At 45.9% G+C, this 24,618-nt stretch overlaps 1 protein-coding gene across 2 annotated transcripts in view; it reads left to right on the plus strand.

Annotated features, from left to right (window-relative positions):
- RNF20 (ring finger protein 20) overlaps positions 1-24,618 on the plus strand; it is an 838,977-nt gene that overhangs the window by 523,897 nt on the left and 290,462 nt on the right. For both annotated transcript variants that reach the window (XM_069628987.1, XM_069628986.1), the window contains exon 13: positions 21,765-22,102. In XM_069628987.1, coding sequence (XP_069485088.1) covers positions 21,765-22,102 — 338 coding nt within the window. The remainder of the gene's footprint in view (positions 1-21,764; positions 22,103-24,618) is intronic.

Below are 24,618 nucleotides of genomic sequence, written 5' to 3' on the forward strand. Positions count from 1 at the left end.
AAATAACCTATCATATCATATGCTTCATCCCCTCTCCTAGTGAGACCCCCAGCACTTTTTGCTGGACTTCTGGACCCTTTTTCCTTTAATCCTGAATGAGTGAGGCAGTTTCCCACTTATTCATTCTTATGGGCTCTGTCTTTTGGAAGTGTGTTCTGTGTTTTACCTGTCCTATGGAGTCTACTTTCCTCCATATCTCTTTCAGGGCATCTGTATTTTACTTTTGCAACACATACCTCCTTATGGGGAGTGTTGCTGGGAACCATTTGGGTTCTCCTTTGAGATTCTTTACTTATTTTTACTTTATACTGTTAAGGATAGAGGGATACTTTGTATGTCTCCTAAAACTTTATATTCTGAGAGATTGCCACACACCACCTTCTGTGGAGTGCCAATGGGATACTTAGTATCCCCCCCACCCCAGTCTCTCTGCTCCTATGTCTTTTTTGTCACATAGGCAACCTTCTAGTTAGGGCTGGTAGCAGTGGATGTGTTCTACCAACTATTATGTTATGTTCTACCACAGGCTATGTTCATAGCCCCGGTTGTGCACAATAGGGCTACCTAAGTTCTAACTTGGTGGCTCCTTTCTTTTTTTTTGCCATTTCTAAAGTGGTTTTTCTTTGTTAGCACTTCTTCTGCCAGTCTGGAAGGGGAGGTCTGGGTGTGCGCTTTGCCTTTGGTGGGAACCCTTAGGTGTCTCTGTCTAGGCTGCAGTGTATCTGGGCAGGCAGGAAGTGGAGGATGAGTTATTAACTCCCCTGCCTGAGTACCTGTATAGAACCACCTCCCACTGGGAGTCCGGCTGTCCCGATTGGACAGCCACCCGCCCCCTTCTGTGAATTGCTGAGAGATATTGCAGAGGAGTGTGTGCTGGAACTGTATAAAAGGTGAGGCTCCTGAGGTGAAAGGCAAGTCCACCACTGGAAACTGAAGTAACCGAAGAAGACAGCCAGAGACGCTTGCAAACCCTTTGTAACACCGTGAAGCGACCACTGCTGTCCTAACTAGGGGTGTCACTGTTTTTAATTTTTGACGGTATGATCACCCTTTTGAGAAATGACTGTGTTACATGGTTATTGCGGTATCGCACATGCATTAAACTGTACTAAGAAATAATATTGATCTGCTAAAAGAAAGTCCACGTTCACCATTAACAAGTCAGCACCAAGAATGTGTCATTTTAGATCAATGTATTGTAATTTATGTATGATGAGCCAAATTGTGATTGATTGAATCTGGTAGTCTAGTTTGACTTTGTCATACAAAACACAACGTTTGTTTACTTGTTAGAAAGACGACAAAGGAAAGGTGAAGGTAGACTTTAGTTGGCCCCTTTAATAGGGATTTGACCAAAAGGCATGTTTTTTGGTAGTACCAGGGAAAAGAGGCACTGTGCCCACACCACAACACAGGCATGTCTGAACGAGAGTAAGGCTGGGCACGCACCTAGGGCATTTTAAACACTTTTAACTGAAACACAAACTGCCACATGTGTTTGGACCCCCACACAAACCCCCCCCCCCCCGCTGCGACTGACAAAGAAAGCTTTATCGTTTTTCTTAAGTGGTTATTTAGGGTCTTACCTTCCCCGCTGGTGCTCGTTGTTCTGCTGTGTGTACATCAGAAGATAAGCATGTTCCTGCCTTAAACAAATTGGCGCTCTACATATGCAAGAAGGCTGTTGGTGAATACATATGCAAATATTCTATCCTTTTGGTGTAGAGGCAAGGGGGGGGGGCAGTGAACAACACTGTAGAGATTAGTGACGTTCATGCACAATGTGGCTCACATTGAGCAAAAGCAGTGATAACACGGATAACGGCCATTGTAATATGCATGAGGGAATAGTTTAAGTTACCTATAAACCACACAGCTGCCCTCCCTAACAGGAGTCCTTCACCTATGTTGCACTGAAATCATTTTTTCTATTCTGTATATAATAAATGGATTCAGTGATCAAATAAGCATGGTTTGGAGACGGGAGTACAAAACAGCCCCAAATGAAAAGACTTCTAGCACCAAAAGTACTGTTTTTGTCCACAGATCTTTTGCATTTGAAAACCTTTAAACTGCACCAACAACCACATCAATGTATTTTCGTTGTAAACATATGCTAATGGAGGTAGGTTTTTCCAGCTGTAAGGTTGTGATGGGGTACGGGGGTGGATTTTGAAATGGGCCCTTGCATGAATCCATAAGAAAGCTGCAAATTGGATCTTTCCCGCCAAACACACACTTATCCTCTCGAGTTGAAGAGGGGTTCATGAAAGTGTGATAAAGAGCAGCGTTTTCTGCATTCACTAGCCACAGATCATCTTTTTCAAAACCATCTAGGATGCAAGGTATTTACTAAAATGTTTGGGACCCCAGCAGAGAGGCTGTCTGCCTTCCACCACCCCATTCACGAACGATCATTCAGAAAGGTTTTTGTTTTGGTAGCGCTGTCTCTGATCTGATTTATAGAAGAAAGTCGCTCACAGGGCATCACCACGTTCCTAAATCTCTGGAACTTTCTCTGCAAACGCAAGCTCTTTGACAAGTGATTGTTTAGAAAAAATCTTAATCAAAAATATGCTTGCAATCTTTTTTATTTATTTCAAAACCAAATTTCTAAGGCCAGTCCTAACATAAAGGTAAAAATATGGTTGATCTAAATAAAATTGAAATAATTCGTGACATATGTAAGTGGAATGAAGTAAAACCTTAAATACATGCTTTACACTTTTTTGATAAGCTCACCTGACAATTTACAGGACTATTAAAGAGGAAAAGAGCCACTAAGAATTCAGGCAATAATCGCGTGTTTGGGACTGTATACAGATTTTAATGTTGAAATATGTAGGTGATTGGCATAAAAGATTCAGCAATGGCAGATATTTCAGCAGCATGCAACCCTTTGGCATAGGCATCTCGAAACACAGCAAAAACTGATTCACATATATATTGGCCTGGAAAAAGCACTGCAGAGTAAAACGCGTGCTTGCCTTGCACAAAATAAACCCAAGAGCTTCTATAATTTGACAAGAAGTATAAGTATATATACCACTGAGACTTGGCACTTTTGTGGAGTGGTTTCCTCTAACAACTTTCTTAGCTAGCAATCAATCTGGCAGCCTGGTTGTTACGGTCTGTTAGTCACGTTTGCATGCAGTAACCCTGTGGGAAACTGCACCAGCCTTGTCCCCTTGGCAATAGGCAACCCAACCTTTGATATACGTCTGTATTACACAAGTTGGTAGAGTGACTGAGCAGCCAGGCTTATCTCAAGAGGGGTCAATGTGAGCTGTAGGTTTGCAACAGAGTTTCACAGTGACAAGTATCCAAATAACACTTACACGCAAGGTTTCTTGATTAAATAATTATTTATTAATTTACGAGTCAGTTGAGTAAGCCTTCTTTAGAAGGGAGAAAATATGAAACACTTAAATACGCTTCAAAATATACACTCTGTTTCAATAAATCAGTAGATGCCCTTTTGGGATGGCACACACACTTCCTACACCCTCAGATGACTTCAATAGTTAGGACACTGTGGACATTGATACATCACTGGTATATTTACGGCAACACTGAGTTGGGTGTTTAAAGAAGAAAAGAGGTTATGGGTGAAAACCATGGTTAACAAGTTTATCAAACGGGTAAGCACTTTTGAACACCCCAATGTAATGTAGATTAACCCTTTCCCAGCGATACAAGTAAAGGATGTATGACTTTTTGAAGGGACAGATTAAAACACAAAGTCAGAGGTTAGAGTGTATCAGGGAGCCTGGACAGCCAATTTCAATTGAGCAAAGCCTAGGGGAGCTCAAGTTCTTATTGAAGGTTAGTAAAAAGTCTTGCACAATGTTAGAGAGTTTTTGTTGAAAAATAAATCGCTGTTGGGCCACAAGCTGGGAGGCCTGTGAAAGGCAGAGCTGCAAACAACTCTACAAAAGGCAGTAAATGGAAGTCTCAACTGAGAGCTAGCAAACTACGTAGCAAGAGGTAAGTAACCCTTAGTTCACAGTAGCTTAGTTCTGAAGAAATTGGTTCCAGCTGGCTTCTGTTCCTTTTGTAGTATGGCAGATCCCGTTGTTCCTGTGCCTCAATCGTGGGGACAAGAGGGAGGACTTCTCGGGACTCAGATCAGCGGCACTTCGCGGTTTCAGCTTCTCGCGAATAGCACCACTGTGGTTCCTGTACACGGTTTGGACTTTCCTTGCTTCTGGGGTCCAGCACTCTGTTGAGGTGGCTCAGGCCTGGTCAGTCGTTCTTCTAGGGAGTCCGGAGATTTTCCTGTAGCTCGGGTCGACTTAAAAACAATAAATTCGATTCTGGTGTTCCTCGCCCTGGCAATCTGTTCCTGCAGCAGCAATGGCAGTACAGCCAGCTTCGAGAGGATTTCCAGATGAGTTCGTCTTGGGGTCGATTTGGTCCCACCAACCCAATGGTAGAAGTTGTCCTTTGCAGGTCTTCTCTAGTTGAGGCGAATTCAGAGCTTCATCACTGCAGCAGGGCTTTACCGGGCAAACCAACGGTCCAGCAGTTGCAGCAAGCGTCTCTTCCATGTTCGTCTTTGAATTCCTTCGTCCAGTGGTCGACTCTGGCTTCCATGCAAAAGACCTTGACTTTTTAATGCAGGTTTCTCTTTTATTCACAGCATAGCTGTCACTCACACAGCAGGGTGGCTGTCCTACAAGGACAGCCAGCCAGCCAATCACCTTTAGGTGTATTCCTGTAACCAAGGAGACTAAGCACAGGGAGTTTCGGGAACCTTCCTCACTTCCTGCCCTGCCAGACACGCTGGAGCCAGACAGAGGCAGGCTTCAGCAGTGAACCCCACCAAGACTTCCCTGTGCCACTGCATTGAAAGTTCTGTGTGTCGCAATGTAAAAAGATGATGCCTATGGAGTTTGTCAGACTCATAAACCAAAAGAAACAGAGTTCAAATCTAAGAAAAATACATGAGTGGGGAAAAAGGTCTCCCTCTCTCCAGGATAAAAATGTAAATTCCTAAAGTCCAGCAAAAGTGCTGGGGGTCTCTAAGGTAGAAGGGAATTAGCACATTTCTGGTAATTCTCCCTAACACGGTCACACAGTGATTGACCCACAGTACAGTGACCCATTGCTGTCCCACTACTACCAAACACCATAAACACTCTATGAATGACCTTTATGAAAGAAACACTGTCACAAGTTGAATGAATTCGTGCATCGATTCTGTTTTCATGACTTACGTGGTGCCACTTAATGCATCATTAGTTAGTATTTTGTCTAAGTGGCGCTCAATGCAGGAGTTTAGTTACACCAATACCTGTTGATCTAGACCTGAGCACTCCCACCATAACAAATAGGCACTTCCACAGTGAAAAAGGCCTCAGCCCAGCAAAGTAATATCAGATATATTTTGGTGGTTCCTCCCGCACAAATATATTCGCATTACAAGTTATTCAAAATTGAGCAGTACGAGCAATTTGTGGCTTAGCCAGGCATGCCCATACCAACTCCGCCAGAAGAGAATTGCACTGGCTGCCTGTAAAGCATCACATCACCCACAAAATTCGAACACTGGCACATAAGGGTCCAAGTCTCGAGGCCCCCAAATATCTGAACGACCGCCTGAAGGCATATGTGCCCACGCGCAACCTTAGATCCAAGGATCAATCCAGACTGGTGCAGCCCAGATACAAGCTTGCCAAATTTGGAGGATCCTGTTTCGATGTCCTAGTACCTGCAACCTGAAATGCCCTCCCCCCGACAGCCGAGTTCAAGAAAAGGCTGAAGACCTTCCTCTTGAACTATCCTCCTGAGTAAACCGCCCTGGCACCCACCGTGATTCCTGCGCCATTGTTGGTTTGTCTCGTCTGCTTTGTGTGCGCTCTGAAGCCTTCGGGCATGCAGCGCTTCAAAAAAATAAAAAATGAGAATATGTATAAATTCAGCCAAGTAAGAAAGAAAAAAATTTCCAGAGACTACTAAATCCTGATTAAAAGTCAAAATAACATTTTATTTTTTATCAAAAGTATGCAGAGGAAGTCTGGTCTGTGGTCCTGCTGTTTCTACTACGAGATTTGGGCTTGTGCCATGGGACTTGGAGGGATCACACAAATTAACACCAACCCTGACAAAAACCACTTTACCCCACTTGGGCTACCCAGTGAGTCCAGTGTTCCGTCCAATTGACAGAAGTCCAGTTGTGTGCCTAAGTCCGGATAATAGTGTAGGGAAAGAGCATCTCCTATTTGGTCTGTCACAGAGAAGAGCTTAGTCACGCTCTGTAAAGTCTCATGCAGTGCAGACTAGGAATCCATTTACATACTGACAGGCTGGAGGGTCCAGTGTCCACATTCTTTAATCCTTGGTTAAAGTGATGACTCGAAAAACTGCTCTGGCCTCCTTTCCTAGCATATCAGCCATGCACATGTCACTCGAGGAGAGCGCTTGCATAGTGTGCTCTCTGCCCAGTGCTGCAGAACCTTAAATAATGGTGTGCACTAACGGCACGTCCAGTGGCTAAGGTGCAAAATCGATACATTTAAGCATTTTATGCAGCTGCTTTTGAAATAGTGCACCACCAAGCGCCTGCTGGTTGGATAGTGTTAGCAACAGGCCTGCTGGCTTCTGACTTGCATCTCTCGTAAACTTTAGTACACTTCATGCACAAATACAAAGGGGGTGGAGACATTTTCACTTTTACTCCTGCTTTCCCTAAACAAGTGTGAGCCGATCTCCCTCTCCTCATGACGGCAAAGGCCTTGCAAATGCACATTGAAAAACGAGCTGAACAGAAAATCTGATAATTGGCGGGCCAGGGACGGTCATATAGGGATTGTTTATTCTTTCAAATAAACGCGCTAAAGCAAAATACATTAGCACTATTTTTCCCATTCAATTCAGCATTGCACTGGAGTCAAACTGCTCGACCTGCAGGTCACCAGCTTTGTGCTGTTGTGCTCGGAGGGGCACTCGTTCAAAGACAATGGCTGCAGAGGGCAGCCGTATGAGGCCAATTTGGGCAAAGTATGTTTGAAGTGGAAGGGCTCTGACGCTGTATGAAGCTGCTTTGGCCACTGGCTACACACATGGAGCTCTGAGAGTTTAGCCAAAACCCAATCAAGGTACAGTGGAGAGCAGTCAAGGCTTAGTCTCAGGAGAGTTTGAGCATACTCCGGGCCCTTAATGAGTCCCCACAGGTTATAACTGACTTACTAAATTGAATTATTGTGTTTTCTGTGTGGACTCATTGAGGGCCCCTAAACCCACTCACACACTCCTGAGACTAAGCCTTCCTTGGCTGCTCTCCATTGCTACCTTAATTAGGTTTTGGCTAAACTATGTTCACCATAAGTAGGGTGGGCTTCTAAAATCTGTCCACCAGGACATATTCTAGAAATCCATCTGTACAGTAGCCGTATGTAGTAAACACAAGTGTGCACATCAAAAGTAATGCAAAAACAGTAAAAATGTAACCAATGTCACCAGCTTGTCTTAAGTCGCATATAAAAAGTAACCAAAAATCCCATGTGTAAAAAGCTGGGATGATCAAAAGGTATCCCCATCTCACTGCACTGTAAGGTGCTCTGTGCAATGTAGAAATACAAGAATTCAAAAGCGAAACAAAGTTTTCCAGTAGGACTAGTCTGTTTCCCCATCCCAAATGAGCAAAAGGCAAGAAAAGTCAGCTGAAGGCTTCACTTCAAAAAGTCAGGACAAGATCAAAAACTGAGCAAGAAGAATGGGGTTCCATAGAAAACTATGGAGGGAAAGATGCACAAAGACAACCTTTCCTAACAGTGACTAAATCCTGGTTGTGACTACAGGTTCCCATGTGCCCCTATGGTACTACCAGCCAAACGTGGTTGCTGAATGACCAGTTTGGCTTTGGCATTTCCTGTGACCCTTGTGGGTTAACTCTGAAAAGACATTAAATTATATTTACCTGTAACTGCACATCATTTTACTTAGCAAAACAAAAGGTAAAATATTATTTTATTAGCATCCTATTATGGACGTTACCCTAGAACATGTTATAATGTACTTTGAAACCACCCGGCTCTCTTCCTTAAAGTTCATCCTGAATGCTTAGCCATTGTTACTGCTAGCTGGACTGGCTAATGCTTGCAGAAATCATGTAGTCAAGCTGTGGGTCAGTGACTTCTTGCGACTTCTTAAGTGTGAAAGATAGGGCATAGAGAAACATCTTAACAAGAATGCCCTGTGCATTGAGGACATGGTGAAGGATATAATTGCATGGATATTATTCAGGGTGTCACAACTGCTTCCTCGACCCATTATCTGGTCATGGTCAAAAGCTATCTGATGCACAGAGGTGACACAAGTTGCATGTGAGATTAAGCTAAAGCCCCTTGTCAGTTACTTGTACTCGGTGCCCCAGCCCCTTGAGTAATATGTCCCACCCTCTATCTACCCTGCCTGCATATCGTATGGTGTTTATGCTGGTGAGAAAAACAGACTGACCTGCAGGAGGCTTAACGAGTGTATGTTCATGGTGTCCGAGAATAGCTCCCTTACCTGCACCCTTATTCTCAGGTCCTGTTTATTCTGAACCTGTTAATTGGTTTTCTGTTCTACTATTCAATGTTCAAGCATCCATTACACAGAACCGAAGAAGCAGAATTACATTGTGTGAGATAAATATTGGTCTCTGGACAGATTTCGATTTTCTTTGATCCTGAAATGTGAAAATGTAGCACATTTCCGATTAAGCCAGAAGTTGAACAGGAAAGACAAATATGCACTGCTTATCGACCTGGAAGGGAGATGTGCGCAAGGCGCACGAGTGTCGTGTGGGTTGTACAACATGGGCTCTCAAGACAAGCAGACACTAGAGATGCCTTAAATAATTAAATTATATCCAGCCTGCACCCCATGATTGCAAACGAGGACTACCCGGAGGGTCTCTACTTTTAATGTAAGGACCTGTGGCTCAAAGGGTGATGTTCATATGGATTTAGTGAAAGAATAAACAGTACATTGATATTTCAGGGCTTTTGCATCTGAATGGTGGCAGCAAAACAGAAAATAACCCTGCCTAATGATAAAGCAATATTTGGCATATTAAATACCTTTGGCATCTGTGTGCTGGGAAGGAGGAAACTTAATGTTCAGAGCCTGAGGCAGATACTGTAGAATCTTTAGAGAATCTGGTTGGAGGGACAATGTAATCCTTGATAGTTTTGCTAAGAGAACCAAAAGGTTGATAAATGATTCATGAATCCACAACCTCCTGGAGGATTCATCCAGGGGGAAGAAATACGTATTTTTCAGAGAGAACCTGACCTCATAGGAAGCTGGAGACACCAAGCCCTCAACATTTGGGTGCAAATCTATCCTTCAAACTCCAGACTGATACAGTGGTATGTCAATGTCAAGTCATGGAGAATGGAGTGTTTATTTAATGCTCGCTCCTTTCTCTGGTCATGCACCAGAAGACCGTTACTAGATGGAGGATGTTGATGGTAGAGAGATTATTGCAGGTAGAAACTGGGCGCTATACTCAAGTAAGCCAGTGAGGTGCCATCCTTCACTGAAGGGAGAACCTCAGTTCCCCTTGATTCTGAACTGGGGCTCTTTGCTGGGTACTTGCAAGCCAAGCTACCCCTGCTCTATTAGTGCTTTGGCCCTCTTAAACATTGTCTATGCTGGACAGACACCATGTTGCACAATGGTTTTTTGAAGACCCTTGTGGTACAGGACTGTAGTCCAGTGCTGAGGTTTAGCCAGTCATGTTATTCCTGTTGCACACAATGGAAGTTGTTTGGGAATTCTTGAAGTACTTCTGGTCATGCTGGTCACAGATGTGTGGTTAGCTGTTTGGGTGAACAAAGGAACCCAGCCAATACAGGTTCTGTGCTGAGGGGAAGTCCATCTAGCTACTCCTGTTAAAAGCAATGGTACCTATGCTCTTAAACCTTTTGGCAGCCATGCAGGTACATTACAGCAGCAGCTTAGACATTAAATAAACAGGATGAATTCCTCTGGTGTCTGTTTGAAGCAGTCCTCCATTCTGAGGCTTGAGAGGTCTTGCTGTAGAACTCGGGGGACACTCCCACGCATGGAGCACAGACATCTCCCTCCCAGTATCTGTCTTCTCTGTTCACCATCTTCTAACCCAACATGTAATGGGTGCTCTGCCCTGGATTTCTGCATTTCAGGGTCCATAAAAAGCAAAATACTTCTGGGGCCACTTGGAGACCATAATCTGGGTTAGGAATAGAGCTTGGGCTCTTAAACCTTTTGTAGCCTTGCAGGCATGCTGTTGCTTCTGGCATGATGCTTCGGCATCTTGGGGAAGACAGCGGGTGGTATGTAATGAGTGGCCAGTGAGGCTCCCCTGCCCCTTTTTTCCCCAAGGGGGAAACCTTTGTTCCATGGAATTAGAGGTTTGTCTTAGAGCTCTGGTAGTTGACGAATTATGCATACCGTTCATGGTGCACTGGTGCTGAAGCTCCCTTAACTAACCCCTGGAGCAGAAGCTCTTGGATGCAGTGATAGCTTTGTCCACAGGCAGAGTGGTAGCCCTCTGAACTCAGGAGTCTCTAATCAGACTGCCTAGTTGAGTATGGGCCATCATTTCAGTGACCTGTTGAGTTCTACCTCCATCACTTTCAACTGTAATTTCTAGGGTAGAAGGTCCTTAAAAGCAGCCCTAAAATGTCCACAGGCAGAGTGGTGATCTGTGCTCAAAAGTTCTAGAGAGTACTGCCTGAGTAAGAATGAACTGTAATCTCTGATGCTGAAGATGCTTGGATGCCATCAGAAATAAGGTCTGGAGGCAAAGTGGGTATTTTGCAAGTTCAGGAGTCTTTGAGCAGGCTGTCTGTGTCCCCAGAGGCCTTGGACCAATGCTTCAATCCAGACTCTCTGCGGATGTATCCGGACATGCTGGGACAACTGTGAAACTGAAGACCAGATATGGCTGTGTGGAAGAAATGTGCTAGCTACATATGGGACTGGAACGCATGTGCCCAGCTTGCGTCATCAGACCCTGACCTTTTGTGCACAGTGGTTCTTCTTGACTCTTCTCATCTTGAAGGGGACAATTAGAAGGTGGTTGTAGTTCTTCATGGCTCTAAATTGCTATGTACAAAATCTATGTGTACATATGTTTAGTAACCCTTACTTTTTTTTTTTTGCTCTATTTTTATTTTACCTGACTATTTCTCCATTGAGTTGTTACCTTATCTCACTGGGGACGTGACTCATAATTGTTTGTCCCTTTGGGGACCCTTGTGGCCCTCAAAAATGGGGGACACTGCAATGTACACCCTACTCCCCCCTGGGTCAGCATCCCGACCCAGACAGATCTCCTTTGTCTGGCATCAATCAGGCAGAAAGGTATGTAAGCTATTTGCTTACGCATATCTCTTTTAAGGAGCATTTTGAACTGAAGTGCTTTTCTCCTGGTGCATGTGTAGAAGTGCGGATTACTTTAAATAAGAAGCCACACACTCTATTAAATGGTTTCCTGTGGCTTGGACACTTATTAACAAGCACCTTGGTAAAACGTGCAGGGTGTGAATGCTAATGCAATAAAATAAACGCATACACTTTTACTTGGCTCTGTAGACTCCGATCTGTATTTTTCATAGCATCACTCATAATGTGCTCTCAAAATTGCCTACTACCTGAAGAAGTGTTATTACTACCTGCTCACACTTGCACTATTCAGATAATGCAATGTAAGTGGTCTTGTATTGCCCTTCTGCTACGATTGGTGGCTTCTCTGTGCTTGGTCTGTGAGAAAAAAGGGGTATATGGTTCATTAGAGGGACAGTGGGAAAGGCAGATGCAAAGCATGTGGTGGTGATGGATGCAGGTCCGAAGTACCCGGGTCCTGAGTGCCAATGTGCTTTCTGTGGGTTTGGCAGAGAAACCTGGGAGTATTTTATTCATAGGGAAGAGCCCAAGGTCTGATGGACTACAGTGCTTTGGTTCTTGTTAGCTGCTGTTGTGGTGGGAGTGACCGAGCTAGAGGAGAGTTTAGTCGTAGCACGGTTAGTGTTAATGTGCTAGTAGGTAGGCCTGCGGTAGCAGTCTGTAAGGGGTTTGTGTGTATAGTGTAAAGTGGTAAGAGATCTCATAGGGGAGTTGGTTAGCCGGAGAGATGACAGGAGCACACTTTACAAGACAAAACAACCTCAACCTTGCACTCGTACTCCTTGCCATTTGCAGACAAGTGCCATTTCTGAGACTTGCCTGCATTTTTCCCACACACAAGGATGGCTTAATTTGGCTTACTTTGTCCCATTTATTTCTAGTGAAAGTTTCTACTCCCCAGACAGAAACTCCCCTAAAGTTACTTTGGGAGTACTGGTCTACCCCTGTAAATTGTTTCTGCATTACGTTTGGTTCCAGGAATATTAGTACTTCACAGTGATTTTTATTGTATTTTTAAAGTTATGCTCTCTGCTTCAACTATGAATGCATATTTGCACTGTAACTATTTTTGAAGACAATCTAACTACTTTCCCTGAAGTATACTATCTTGGTAATTGTCTCTAAAGCGTATCTAGATTTTATTTGTGTGGTCTCTGGCTTTGTTTTAAAATAGTTTTCCACCTCTTGAACCTTCATTAACTGTATTGTGTGCATTTGTATTTCCATAATACGATGCCCTAGAGATGTAGAAAAACTGTGGGTTTGTTTGTGTGAGTTCTAGAGAACCTGTATGACTATTTTAAATAATGAAGTCCGGTTCCTTTTTCACAACTTGTCTCTATGTTGTGCCGCTAACTCCAGATATTTGACCAACAATATAATATAGGAGTGGGTTGTATCGATTATGACTGTTGAGGTATTTTTGTACCACCCTCTTTTGATTCTACAACTACTAACCCTAGGGGGAAATCTAAAACACCTGACAGGAAAGGGAAGTCAAACGCCTCTCAAACGTGGGTAGTGGGTCAGAGCGACGATGCTTAACCCTCCGGTAAGAGTAGTAGGTTGACACAGAGGTACAGTCATGGTTTAAGCAGGGACACACCACGTGGGGTCACATGGCAGGCAGGGGGCACACATGCATACAAGAGAACCACAAACGTGAGCACAAGCAAATGCATCCAGGTGTGAGTGACATCCTGGAGTTGGTTGGTGCTCCATTGGAGGCAGCAACGATGGCGCTAGACTACCAGAGGCCTGGAAATGACACGTGGCAGAAATCTCATGCGAACACTAAACCTTCACGTGATTTGGTAATCCTGGTGACCATTTTACCGCCCATCGCTATGTAAACCCACACTGTTCCCTCAGCAAGTGCTTAGTGTTTCATCAGTAGCGTGGTTGCCAAACATGTGCGCTCCTTAGCGCAACCCTGGATTAGTACTTTTTACCTGAACTCTTGATTGAGAACTCACTGGATTTCTACAGTCAAGTCTCGGCTCCCGTTCCTGAGCGCAACACTTACGTGAATGAAGAATTGGGGAATTCTGCAATTGGATCTCGGCTCCGGATCATGCACGCAGCCCCAGCAACGAATTTACCGGACACCTTCAGACTTACCTGACTTGCAGCCAGAGTCATAACTGAAACCCTGACTACACCTACCTGATCATGCGTAACCTGCCATACGCCTGCACAGGGAACTGCCATTCCTGCGAGGGGACACTGCAGATCCATGCAAAGGACAGGGCAGAAGTTTATACAACCAACAGACAGTGGATATAGACTGCCTACAAGACATTGTTCACCACAATCCACATCTCTGGGAACATTGCTTACACATGTGCATTGGACATTATTTGGAGAATCAACAGAGAATCTACAAAAGCCAACAGGAGGCGACGTAAGCAGGGCTAAGTCGTTCAATACAGTGAAGTAACTGGTTCATGCGCGCCGCAGCCCCGTCAAGACTATCATAAGGTACATGCACATCACACAGTGGGTGGTGGGCAGAGGGAGTCTCACAACAGTACAGGTGCTATAACCACTTATTAGTGTTACAGGTGGAGTAGCTATGGCTCCGGCTCCAGAAGGAAGGTGTGTATAGTAGAGGTCACCACAATTAACATGGCCAGCTGATGAATAATCCTACACCTACATTGCCGATTCTGCTTTCAGTAGGTGAGAGGAGAGGTTCTACACGTCATTCCTGCAAGATCAAGAGTCAGGCGAGTGTTGCAGGTACAATTACGCCACACACATAAATCTAGAAAATAAGCTACACTGATTTACTGAATACTATACGTTTTAATAAAGTCACACATATAAAACTATCATTCAAATAAGTACTTCAGTCATAATACATAGCATTAAAGGTATAGTTCAGAAATTTCGACTCTAAAAGTCTGACCTGTACAATACTGTGCTTTTGCTACGTACCAAAATTCCAATTGAAGTTGCAGTCAGAATTTTGGTACAGGGCAAATGTGGATTCTATGCAGCAAAAAAAATCCCATTATATCAAATAAGGGGGGCAGGGGTTGCAGGGCTGTCCCCCCACTCCTCTTGTTCTGTGTAATGGGAGCCAGGTGGGGGGGGGGGCTTGCTGGGGTGTCGTCCCCCCTATCCATTTCATTGATAGCGGGGAACGATAAAGTTAAAGAAAAGGAAAAAAAGGACCCTGCGGCACTAGTTCCAAGCCACGTTAGTGGAAGGGAACTGACGCTGCAGTGACAGAGATGAGTCGGCGACACACACGCAAGTGTGCCTCTGAACGGTAAGTAAGTAAGTAGGGAGGGGAATGGGAGTCGGGTTGGGGATGCAGGCCAAAATGATCTATGTGATCACTCTGCCATAATGGAAGTCTGCATTTTCAAAGTTGACATTATGGGCGGCCCAGTGATCACATAGATCCGTATTAAACAGATGTCAAATATATTTATAAACCGTAATGCCCATACAAGGACTCTCCTAACCCCAATATCTATATGTGGGTCATTTGCCAAGGACAAGCGCCGAACATAAAATAAAAGGTGGGTAGGGAGAACCAGGAGACCATACAATCTAACACAACATCGGTCTGCACAACTAAGTACAATGTCCTAAAGACACAGATCAACCCTAGTACCTGTGAATGGCCCTAGACCTGGTTGTCGGCACCCAACACATGGCAGGCTATGGGAGTGAAAAAGGAAAACCATTTCTTTCTGAGAAAAAATAGATTTACAACCCCTAAGGCATAAAACACAATTGGAATGGATTGTATCCTCCAACGTATTCCACATCTTTGACATGGAATGTCCACAGCTGTGCTACTTCGGAAATTTTTCGGCAGAGGGCGTCTTGCGTCAATGGCGTCGGGTCGATATCCCTCGAAGGCCTCCGTCGAGGGTGATGTCACCTGATTTTATAAATAGGACGCACAGCTCCCGTAGCCTCAGTTCCGTTTTTTTCCGCAAATGTGTTTGCTTCATGCCGGGACTGTAAGTCTAAGATGTAGATTACGGACACGCACCGCATTTGTTTGTGGTGTCTGGGTGAGGCATGACACTGACGACTGTTTGAAATTCCAGTTGCTGACTGCTAAGGCCTTGCGTAAGGGGAAGTTAGAGGTAGTTCAGGGTACTACACCCAGTAAGTCCCGTAAATCTGCAAAAGGGATGTCCACTGACGATTCGAGGGGTGACTCGCCTCATCGGAAGGAGTCCCAGGGATCTCGAGCCCGGAGTGGGTCCCGCCACTCTTCCTCCTCGTTTAGGCACTCTCGGAAGCGGCATCACTGGTCGCCTTCCCCGTCCTCGTGGGATGATGGCGCTGCGAGGAAAGTGGCTCGTCCAACTAAGTCCTCGACACCGGAGGAATGAGCCCTTCATGGAGCAGATGCTGGCACAGTTCCGTCCGCGCCTTCGGAGGAAGCCGGCAGGGAACGGTGTTGGTCCGATGCTCGCGCGCCTGTGGGCCGAGTCCTCGGCGCGATATTCATCGGGAACGGTCGAGGTCCCATTCGGACAAGGTTCAGGTTGATTGACAGAGACGTGCTAGATCCAGGTCTCGGTCTTCGTCTCCGGCAAAATCGCCGAAATCTGGTAAGGGCTCGAGGTTGGCGTTGACTCCATCGGCAGCGTGTCCGTCTGATACGGAGGTCGATGCTTTGCCTTCACACCAGCCCTCGACGCCAAAGTCATCGATGCCTTCAGGGCCTTTTGGCTGGAATTTGCCGATGGAGGTCCCTGGTACTGTGGATCCTCCAAGGAAGGCTAAATCCAAGTCTGTGAAGCCTATTAAGGAATCCAGACCCACTTCTGTCCCTAGGCAGGAGTTCATTCTTCCTCTGGATGAGATCTAGGAGGATGAGGAGAGGTCAGATTTGGAATTTAACCATGTTGAGCCTGATGTGGCTCCTGTCTTTTCTGGGGACAGTCAGTTGGAAGAGTTATGTCAATCACTCCATGATGCCAGTGGCTTAGACACATCTCCTGAGGTGGAGTTTGGCAGGCCTGAGCCTCGGGATAGTCCGGTTGGGGGCAGACTGTCTCAGCATCTCGAAGAATGGCGAGCTATTACTTCGGATGCATGGGTTCTGGAGACGAAAGCCCACGGCTACTGCCTGCCTTTCCTAAAGCAGCCTTCACGACAATCCACCGGGGAGTCTCTCCTTGAAGCTTCCGGATCTGCTCCTTGGCCTGGAAATCTAAACCCTGCCGGAGAAAGACGCTATAGAACCAGTGCCTGTAGCGGAGTGGAACAAGGGATAGTATTCCCCATATTTTCTTATTCCAAAGAAAGACAGGGGACTGAGACCCATCTTGGACTTTCGTTGGTTGAACAAGTTCCTCCGGAAGGACAAGTTCAAGATGGTTACTCTTTCTCAGGTCCTTCAGGCCCTTCGACTTCAAGATTGGTTGGTGTCTCTGGACCTACAGGATGCTTACTTCATGTGCCGATTCATCCAAAGCAGAGAAAGTACCTGAGGTTTGCAGCTGGCAGCTCACACTTTCAGTTTCGGGTCCTGCCATCCGGATTGACCTTCGCCTGAGGGTCTTCACCAAGCTAATGATGGTGGTGGCAGAAAGCTCTGGATCATCTCAGTCTCACCTGCCGCTCCCTCCACAAGCTTCTCCCTCAATTTCAAGAAGTCGCATCCGATATCTTCTCAACAGCTCCAGTACATCAGGGCTGTGTTGGACACGTCCTTAGGAAAGCGTTTGCCTCCCAAGGTGAGGGCTCATCACATTGTACAGATGGTGGACAATTTTCAACATGCCCAGAGACTTCCGGCTTTTGTATTCTTAAGGTTGCTCGGCCTCATGGCATCCTGTATTTTTCTGGTGCCAGAGGCCAGACTGCGAATGAGATCCTTGCAATGGGTCCTCAAGATGCAGTGGTCCCAATTCTCAGGCAAGAAGTCGGATCCCATTCAGGTTCCACTATCGGTCTCGCAGGATCTTCTGTGGTGGCCCAGCAAAGGGAATCTGATGAAGGGGGAGCCATTTTGGCAACCTTGGCCGGAGGTGACGGACGCTTCCCTCACAGGATGGGGAGCTCATGCCGACGATCTGACCGCCAGCGGTCGTTGGTCTCCATCGGAATCCAAACTCCACATCAACCTGTTGGAGCTGAGAGCCATCAGGTTGGCCCTGAAGGCTTTTCTGCCGTCCTTGTGGGGGAAGAGTGTCCTGATCATGAAGGACAACACAGTGGCCATGCATTACCTCAACAACAAAAAAAGGGGGCGGGGGTTGGGTCACTCCCGTTGTGCAGAGAGGTAATGCAGCTCTGGCTCTGGGCAATCCAGCAAGGAATTTCACTCTCGGCAGTTCATCTGGCCGGAGAGGAGAATGTGGCGGCGGACGCTCTGAGCAGGCAGAGCACGATCTCTCACGAGTGGGAGTTGACTCAGGAAGTCCTTCTGGAGATCTTTGCTGTTTGCGACCAGTGCCAACCGGAAGTGCGAGAGATTCTGCTCAGAGGAATTTCCTCCAAGAGGAGCCTTAGGGGATGCATTCGTCGTGGATTGGTCATTCCCACTTCTGTATGCGTTTCCTCCGGTCGCTGTCATTCCTCATTTACTAAGGAGGTTCGGATCCCACATGATCCTCATTGCTCTGGATTGTGCCAGAAGAGCGTGATACCCGGACCTTCTAGAGATGTCTATCTGTCCTCGACGCTGTCTCACGCGCGTGCAAGGATGGGTGGGGGGGTTGGGTTCTCCATCCAGAGGTCAAGAATCTCAACCTTCACGCTTGGAAAGATTGAGATATAAGGATAAGGATTGGGACCTCCTGGATGACGTGATGGTGTTGCTTTCGGCCAGGCAGCCGGCAACCAAATCCCTGTACCGTTGCCATTGGCGTACGTTTTTCGACTGGTGCAGATGACACAATGTCTATCCTGTTCAGTGTTCCATTCCCATGGTTCTGTCTTTCTTGCTTTCTTTGGCCCACAGGGGTCTTCAAGTAGGTACCATTAAAGGTTACCTGGCGGTGCTATCTATCTTCAAGCGCTCGTCTGAAGAATGTTCTTATTTTAAGATTCCTTTGATTTCCAATTTCTTAAAGGGCTTAGTAATGTGTTCCCACAGTCCCCGTTTCAGGTGCGGGTTTGAGATTTCAATTTGGTCTTGAAATTCGTGATGGGTGCTCGTTTGAACCTTTGCACTCTTGTCCTTTGAGACTGTTGTCTTGCAAGATGGTTTTCTTGGTTGTGGTTACACCCGCTCGCAGAGTGAGTGAATTGCAGGCACTTTCATCTAAGCCACCCTTTACTGTGTTCCACAAGGATAGGGTTGTACTGAGGGTACGTCCATCCTTTCTACCTAAGGTAGTGTCTGAATTTCATTTAAGCCATAAAGTGGTACTTCCTGCTTTCTATCATCCTCCTCATGGTAAGGAAGGGGAGCGACTACATAGGTTGGACCCTAGGTGAGCTCTGAGCTTTTATATTTCTGGGATGTCCAGGGTCAGAGTGGACGAGCAACTCTTTGTGGGGTACGCTGGACACCGATTGGCCCAGGCTGTTACCCAACAGACTTTGTCGAGGTGGATTATCCTCACCATTACTGAATGTTACAGATTGGCGGGCAAGGACCCTCCTGAGGGTTTGAGGCTCACTCCACTAGGGGCGTGGCTATTTCCACTGCCCTGCAGCGGGGAGTTCTTATTAGGAATATTTGTGACTCAACTACATGGGCTTCTATCCACACCTTTGTCAAACATTACTCCCTGGATATGCTCCATAGTGAATATATGGCCTTTGGAAAAGCGGTCCTTTATTCTGCCATCTGATTGGGTATTCTAAATTCTTCTCCCTCCTCCATTTTCTGGTACTGCTTTGAGAGTCTTGTCAAAGATGTGGAATACATTGGAGGACACAATCCATTAGAAGAACAAGTTACTTACCAACTGGTAACGTTCTTTCGACTGGATGTTCCTCCCACATATTCCTCAGCTCCCTCCCGGCCTGCCCCGCTGGAGAATTTCCTATGCTATTGCAGCTTGCGCTCCCTCAAGGCTATGTGCAGTCAAGCAGGCATTGTGTACGAGCAGGTCACACGTTATGGAGGAAAAAACATAAACTGAGGCTACGGGCGCCGTGCGGCCTATTTATAACATCCGGTGACGTCGCCCTCAACGGAGGCCTTTGAGGGACATCGACCCGACACCATCGACACAGGACGACCACTGCCGAAAAATTTCCAAAGTAGCACAGCTATGGCCATTACATGTCAAAGATGTGGAATACATTGGAGGAACATCCAGTCGAAAGAACGTTACCAATTGGTACGTAACTTGTTCTGCATTCATTTAGACCTCTTGGGACCTTTTTAAAAGTATAAACCTTAGCCAAAGCTTCCAAGACTCTAGGAACATTTCCGTTATATTTCTGGTGACATATTCATATTGTTGCTGGACGCAGTCACAAGGTTTCCGGTAGATTTACCAGATCAGGAATGAAAGTACAGGAATGAAAGGGATGACTTAAAAAGGCATACACAATCATGGGTAGGAACTGCAGTGGTGAATCGTGGTCCAAATGTCACTGAACCAGTGAGGAATCTAGCAAAAATGCCCAGAGTCAGATAAGTACCTATGAGTCACTTTAAGGAGATTTCAAGTGTTAGTTCAAAGTTCCATATGATATGATGGGAAAAGGCCCATCCACACTGAAGGAGGGAAGTATAGTTCTACCTCAAAGGTGCATATTCTGCAATGATCAACCTTCCCAGGGGACCCCAGGGAAGGATTCCAGAGGTCGGGAGATGGATCTCAGAGAAGAAGTTGCAGAACACGATGTGCCCCATGCAAGTCTATGAAGAATCGAGGTTAGGAAGTGCCTTCTAGCAATCACTGCTAAGGACCAAGGGAAACAACCAGGAGTGCATATCGTGAATAATTACCCCTCCAAGTACCCCTAGGTAGATGTGGGGAGTCACCTGAACTCTCCCAAGAAATCCGGAATGGACTTCTGGCAGCAGAAAACCCAACCTCTTATAACGCTTAGGGTCCCCTTTTTCCCATTTTGTGTCTTGTATCACTATTGTATCTTGTTTTGCATCGGTATATAAATGCTACATTGGGTGTGACATTTAGTCATCAGCATTTTTCCAATAACCGTGTCTATGGGTAACATCATGCACTCACGGATTTTAAGTTCTGAATTGTTTCCTCTTTTCATTTCTGTGTCATAAAAAACTGTTCAACAATGTGTACAGAAATTGGAACGATACCCCCAATTTATTTGTAAAATAGCAACATGGGTCACGTCAAACCACAGAAGCCCTCAGAAGGGGGGTCACTGTGGAGCTGCAACAGGCGATGCCTTGGTATTCATGGTGCATATAAAGAGGACAGAAGGATAGCAGGAAGTTTTATCTAATACTGCCTATTTACTCTCTAATGCTAGAATGCGCTGGTGTGCTGCTTATCTAACAGTTGATAGAATACGGAAAGGAATATTTACCATATTTCTAATATGCACCTGAAAAATGAGTGAAGATGTGTTTTGTTTGTAAGGGAATCCTCTGTTTGTAACATTGAGTCGTACACACTCCGTGGAACCTGTTACATGTGGTGAGACTAGCAGTAAACAACAAGCCAGGGTGATCAAAGCACTTGCTAAATCAGTCTACTAAAGAGAAAGATACAATTTTAATGACCGGTAGTACTCTTGAGCTGTGTGGAAAGTCATGGTGATATATTTGTTAGAGAGATGTAAGGTGATAGATCTACGTGGATAAGCCAGTTCAAGAGATAAACATAAGATACAAAGTGAAGACTAGTTCAGAGTTCTGTTTTATATGGGACTAGTTTTATTCTATGAGATGTCGGGGGTTGTTACGTTTTGTTAATTGAATTTGAACTGACCAACTACCGTTGAAATGGCCTTACATTTGAACAAGAGAACCTAAGCCATATTCTTTCAGCACCTGAAATTAGAATGGCCAGTTTGGAGCTGGTTCTAGCTATCCTTGGGTTATTGAAATGAGCCAACAATGTTGGGCCATGTTCTAAAGATGTACTTTCTCATTCTCATTAACTGTTCTGCACTGATGCTTCCTACCTCCTCTCTGTATATCTCCCTCTATTCTCATTCCTTTGCTTTGTCTCTGTGTCCCATCCCTAACGCTCTCTAATTTTCTCTACTTAATATTGTTTGTCTTGTTACTCTCCAGTATTAGCATTTGTCTATATTCATTTTGCCGACGCTTCCCCTTTTCAGGTATTCGTCACCCCCACCCCCTACTCTTCCATCTTCACTTTTTCCTGTTTGATTGCATTCTCTTTCCATTCCATTAACTCATTGACTATTTGTTTCCTACCTCTGACATTTTAATGCAATGCATCAATGCTAGGCTCATCTGTGCCACTCTCTCCCCTACACAGATCCGGATGCGGAATAGCAGTGCACTTCTGCAGTCGCAGTCCAGCACAGAAGATGTGAAGGAAGAGGCGCTGGATATCAAGGCAGATCCAGATGAAACCTTCACAACACCCGGCATGACAGCCAAATCCTCAGAGGATATCCCTGAGGTGAAGGTAAAGGAAGAGGACCGTGATCGGGACAAGAGGGAGAAGGAGCGTGAGAAGGAGCGGGAAAAGCACCGTGAGAAGCAAAAGGAGCCAGACAAGGAAAGGGATTCATCCTCCAAGGAGAAAAGCAAACACGAGGATGGGAAGCGGCGAGAGGCTGACATTATCAAGCAGCTCAAAACTGATCTCAAGTAAGGATGCCAAGGTCTCTGCTGTTTCCAGATGCATCCTCTGTGGTGACCACTTGTGGTGATCGCTGTTCAAGGTTTGAAAAAGAGTATTCTCCTCACAAATTCATTCAATCGCCCCTCGATAGAAGGAGCTAAACTCCAAGTCTGTGAGGGCATTTTAGCGCTGTTGTAAGTACTGTAATCCTGTTGTTTCAAGGTATTTCAACTCTTGTGAGAATGTTTTCATTCATCTTGCCACCCACTAAGTTTGCACTTTGAGTCCTGTTGTTGCCAGCCTCTTCCTGGCCACACGTTTGTGAAGTGGGATTACCCATACACTACTCTCAACCTCTGTAACCACTTTGTGGTCCAGTAAGCGATAAGCCAAAAGCATTGCAAGGACTGCCTGTACCTCCTGAATGATGTTGTGAGAACTTTCAACACTTCACTAAGGTTGTTGCGTGGGTTGTTAGCATCTTTGTTTCAGGCACCATTACTCCCAAAAGGGTATTACAGACACTAAGTGTCTCTGTAAGGCTGTGTACATGGGCAGTGACAACGTCCTTGAAAGTCTTTCAGAGTTTAGCTTTAGAACACTAAGGTTCTTCAGCATGGGGTCTGGCATGGATTCACATGCTCATGAATATTCCCCGTCAGGCCGGGAATCCTCAGTAAAGAAAAAATCAGTATCGGTTTCATTTCTGATCTGTCTTTCTTAGTAGTAACCAATCACTGATCTCTGGGTCATACTGCACTCAGCCAATGACTGCCCTCTACCTAAGCCCCTAAGTGTTGGGAGTCCTCGTGCTTTAGCTCTCGAGCTTTTACTGCGTTTTTGCGCTTTTTCAGGAGATTTTTCTAATTTTTTCGGTTTAATCGAGCCTCAAGCTCCACCGTTCTACTTCCGATAACGGGGAGCCTTTTCGGAATTTTTCTACGCCCCTCAAGGGTGAAGTTTTCGTTGAGTTACGCTTCTTGGAGGTTTCCAGAAGATCTGTGGCCTACCTCAACGGACTTGGCCCAGGACAAGGGAAGCTTGACGCCCGGATCCAAGCTGTTCAGGAGCTGCCCAGGATGCGGATTGCAAAATGTTTTCAAGGAGGACGAGTGTTAGGCAGAAACCTGTGCAGTTCCCTCTGGGACCACTGCAAAAGATTTGACTACAGGTGTTGGCAGTAAACCCACTTGGTAGCAGTCTGCACCGCACAGATTCACTGTGGTAGCTGTGGCTGAGCAGCCAGACTTCCCTCAAGAAGAGTTAGGCAGTATACAGAGGATACAGAATAGGTACAGAGGCACAGTAGCACAAGCAAACACTAACCAGAGCTAGGAGTAAAAGTATAGACTTATTTATTAAAGGTACACTCATAAATTACACTAGCACACTAGAAAAGATAAGAAAGTCAAACACAGTTACTATTACTCATATGTACATCCCTAATCATTTGTTGGACAATTCTAAGTTAACACCACTTATTTCCAAACAGAGGTGAGCGCTTAACGTTAGATGACACTCCAACAAGTATTACCAAAAGGGAGGGAAAAGGCAGAAATAAAGAGAGCAGTAAGGTAAAACACTTTTCACATAAGGTTAGCAAAGGCAGTCAATGGTGGAACCAGGAGAATTAGTTCGGGGCCCGCTTTAGAGGGAGCCAGGCGAAAAATGTGCCCAAGATCACACAATGTCCTCGGTCTTTGCAGGTGAGAGAAAAGGTTTTACTACGGTTCTGAAAAGTTTAGTTAGGGTGACCCAGGCCTACCCAGGTTCGAGAGCCGAGGGCTAAATCTACCCCGTACAATTGGTGGCAAGGGAGGCCGGGCGGATCACAGTACCTTTAAACGTGGAAAGATTCCTCCAGCGGTGGTAGTCGTTCCTGGTAGTGGGTGCAAGTCGCGGCGTCGTCCCGAGGAAGAGGTGATCTCGACGGGGAGGAAGGCTGCAGGTCGTTGCACTACCAGGGATGAGGCCAGCCGTGGAGTTCTCCGGTCACAAAGGATTTTTACCCCTCTTTCGCGGTTGAGGTAAAAAGTGGTATCCCGGTTGCCGGGGTGCTTGGCACAGGCAAGGCGGCCACGAGATGCTTCGGGACGGCGAAAAGAAGGCAGCAACTGGTTGTCCCCACCAGTTAAGGGAAGAAGACTCTCCGGCGGGAGATCTCCTCTGTCGTCGGGAAAAGTGGTGAGACGGTTCTGCAGGGCTTCACCGGTGGTGTCGTCTTGGCAGGTCGGCTCGGCTTCTCCCTCTTCGGCTTCTTAGGTCCTGTGGCGACTTCTGAAGTTCCAGTCCCCCAAGCCCTGCTTTTATGCAGCAAACCCCCATTCACCCAGCCTAGCTGTCACTCAAACATGCTAAGTGGTGAGCCGGCCGGCTCACCACTTGGGCCAATCAGGACGGAGTGCGACTTGAGTTACCAAGGTAACTCAGTCCAGGGTGCCTAAATCCCCCTCCACCCCTCCTAAGTACCCCAGACAGAGTGGCACCACTTTGGAGGGCTTCTGTGGAGAAGCCCGCCAAAAGTGGAACAAAGGGCTCCACT

Source organism: Ambystoma mexicanum, chromosome 12 (assembly GCF_040938575.1).
Source record: "Ambystoma mexicanum isolate Mex_15411 chromosome 12, UKY_AmexF1_1, whole genome shotgun sequence".
Lineage (NCBI taxonomy): Eukaryota > Metazoa > Chordata > Amphibia > Caudata > Ambystomatidae > Ambystoma > Ambystoma mexicanum.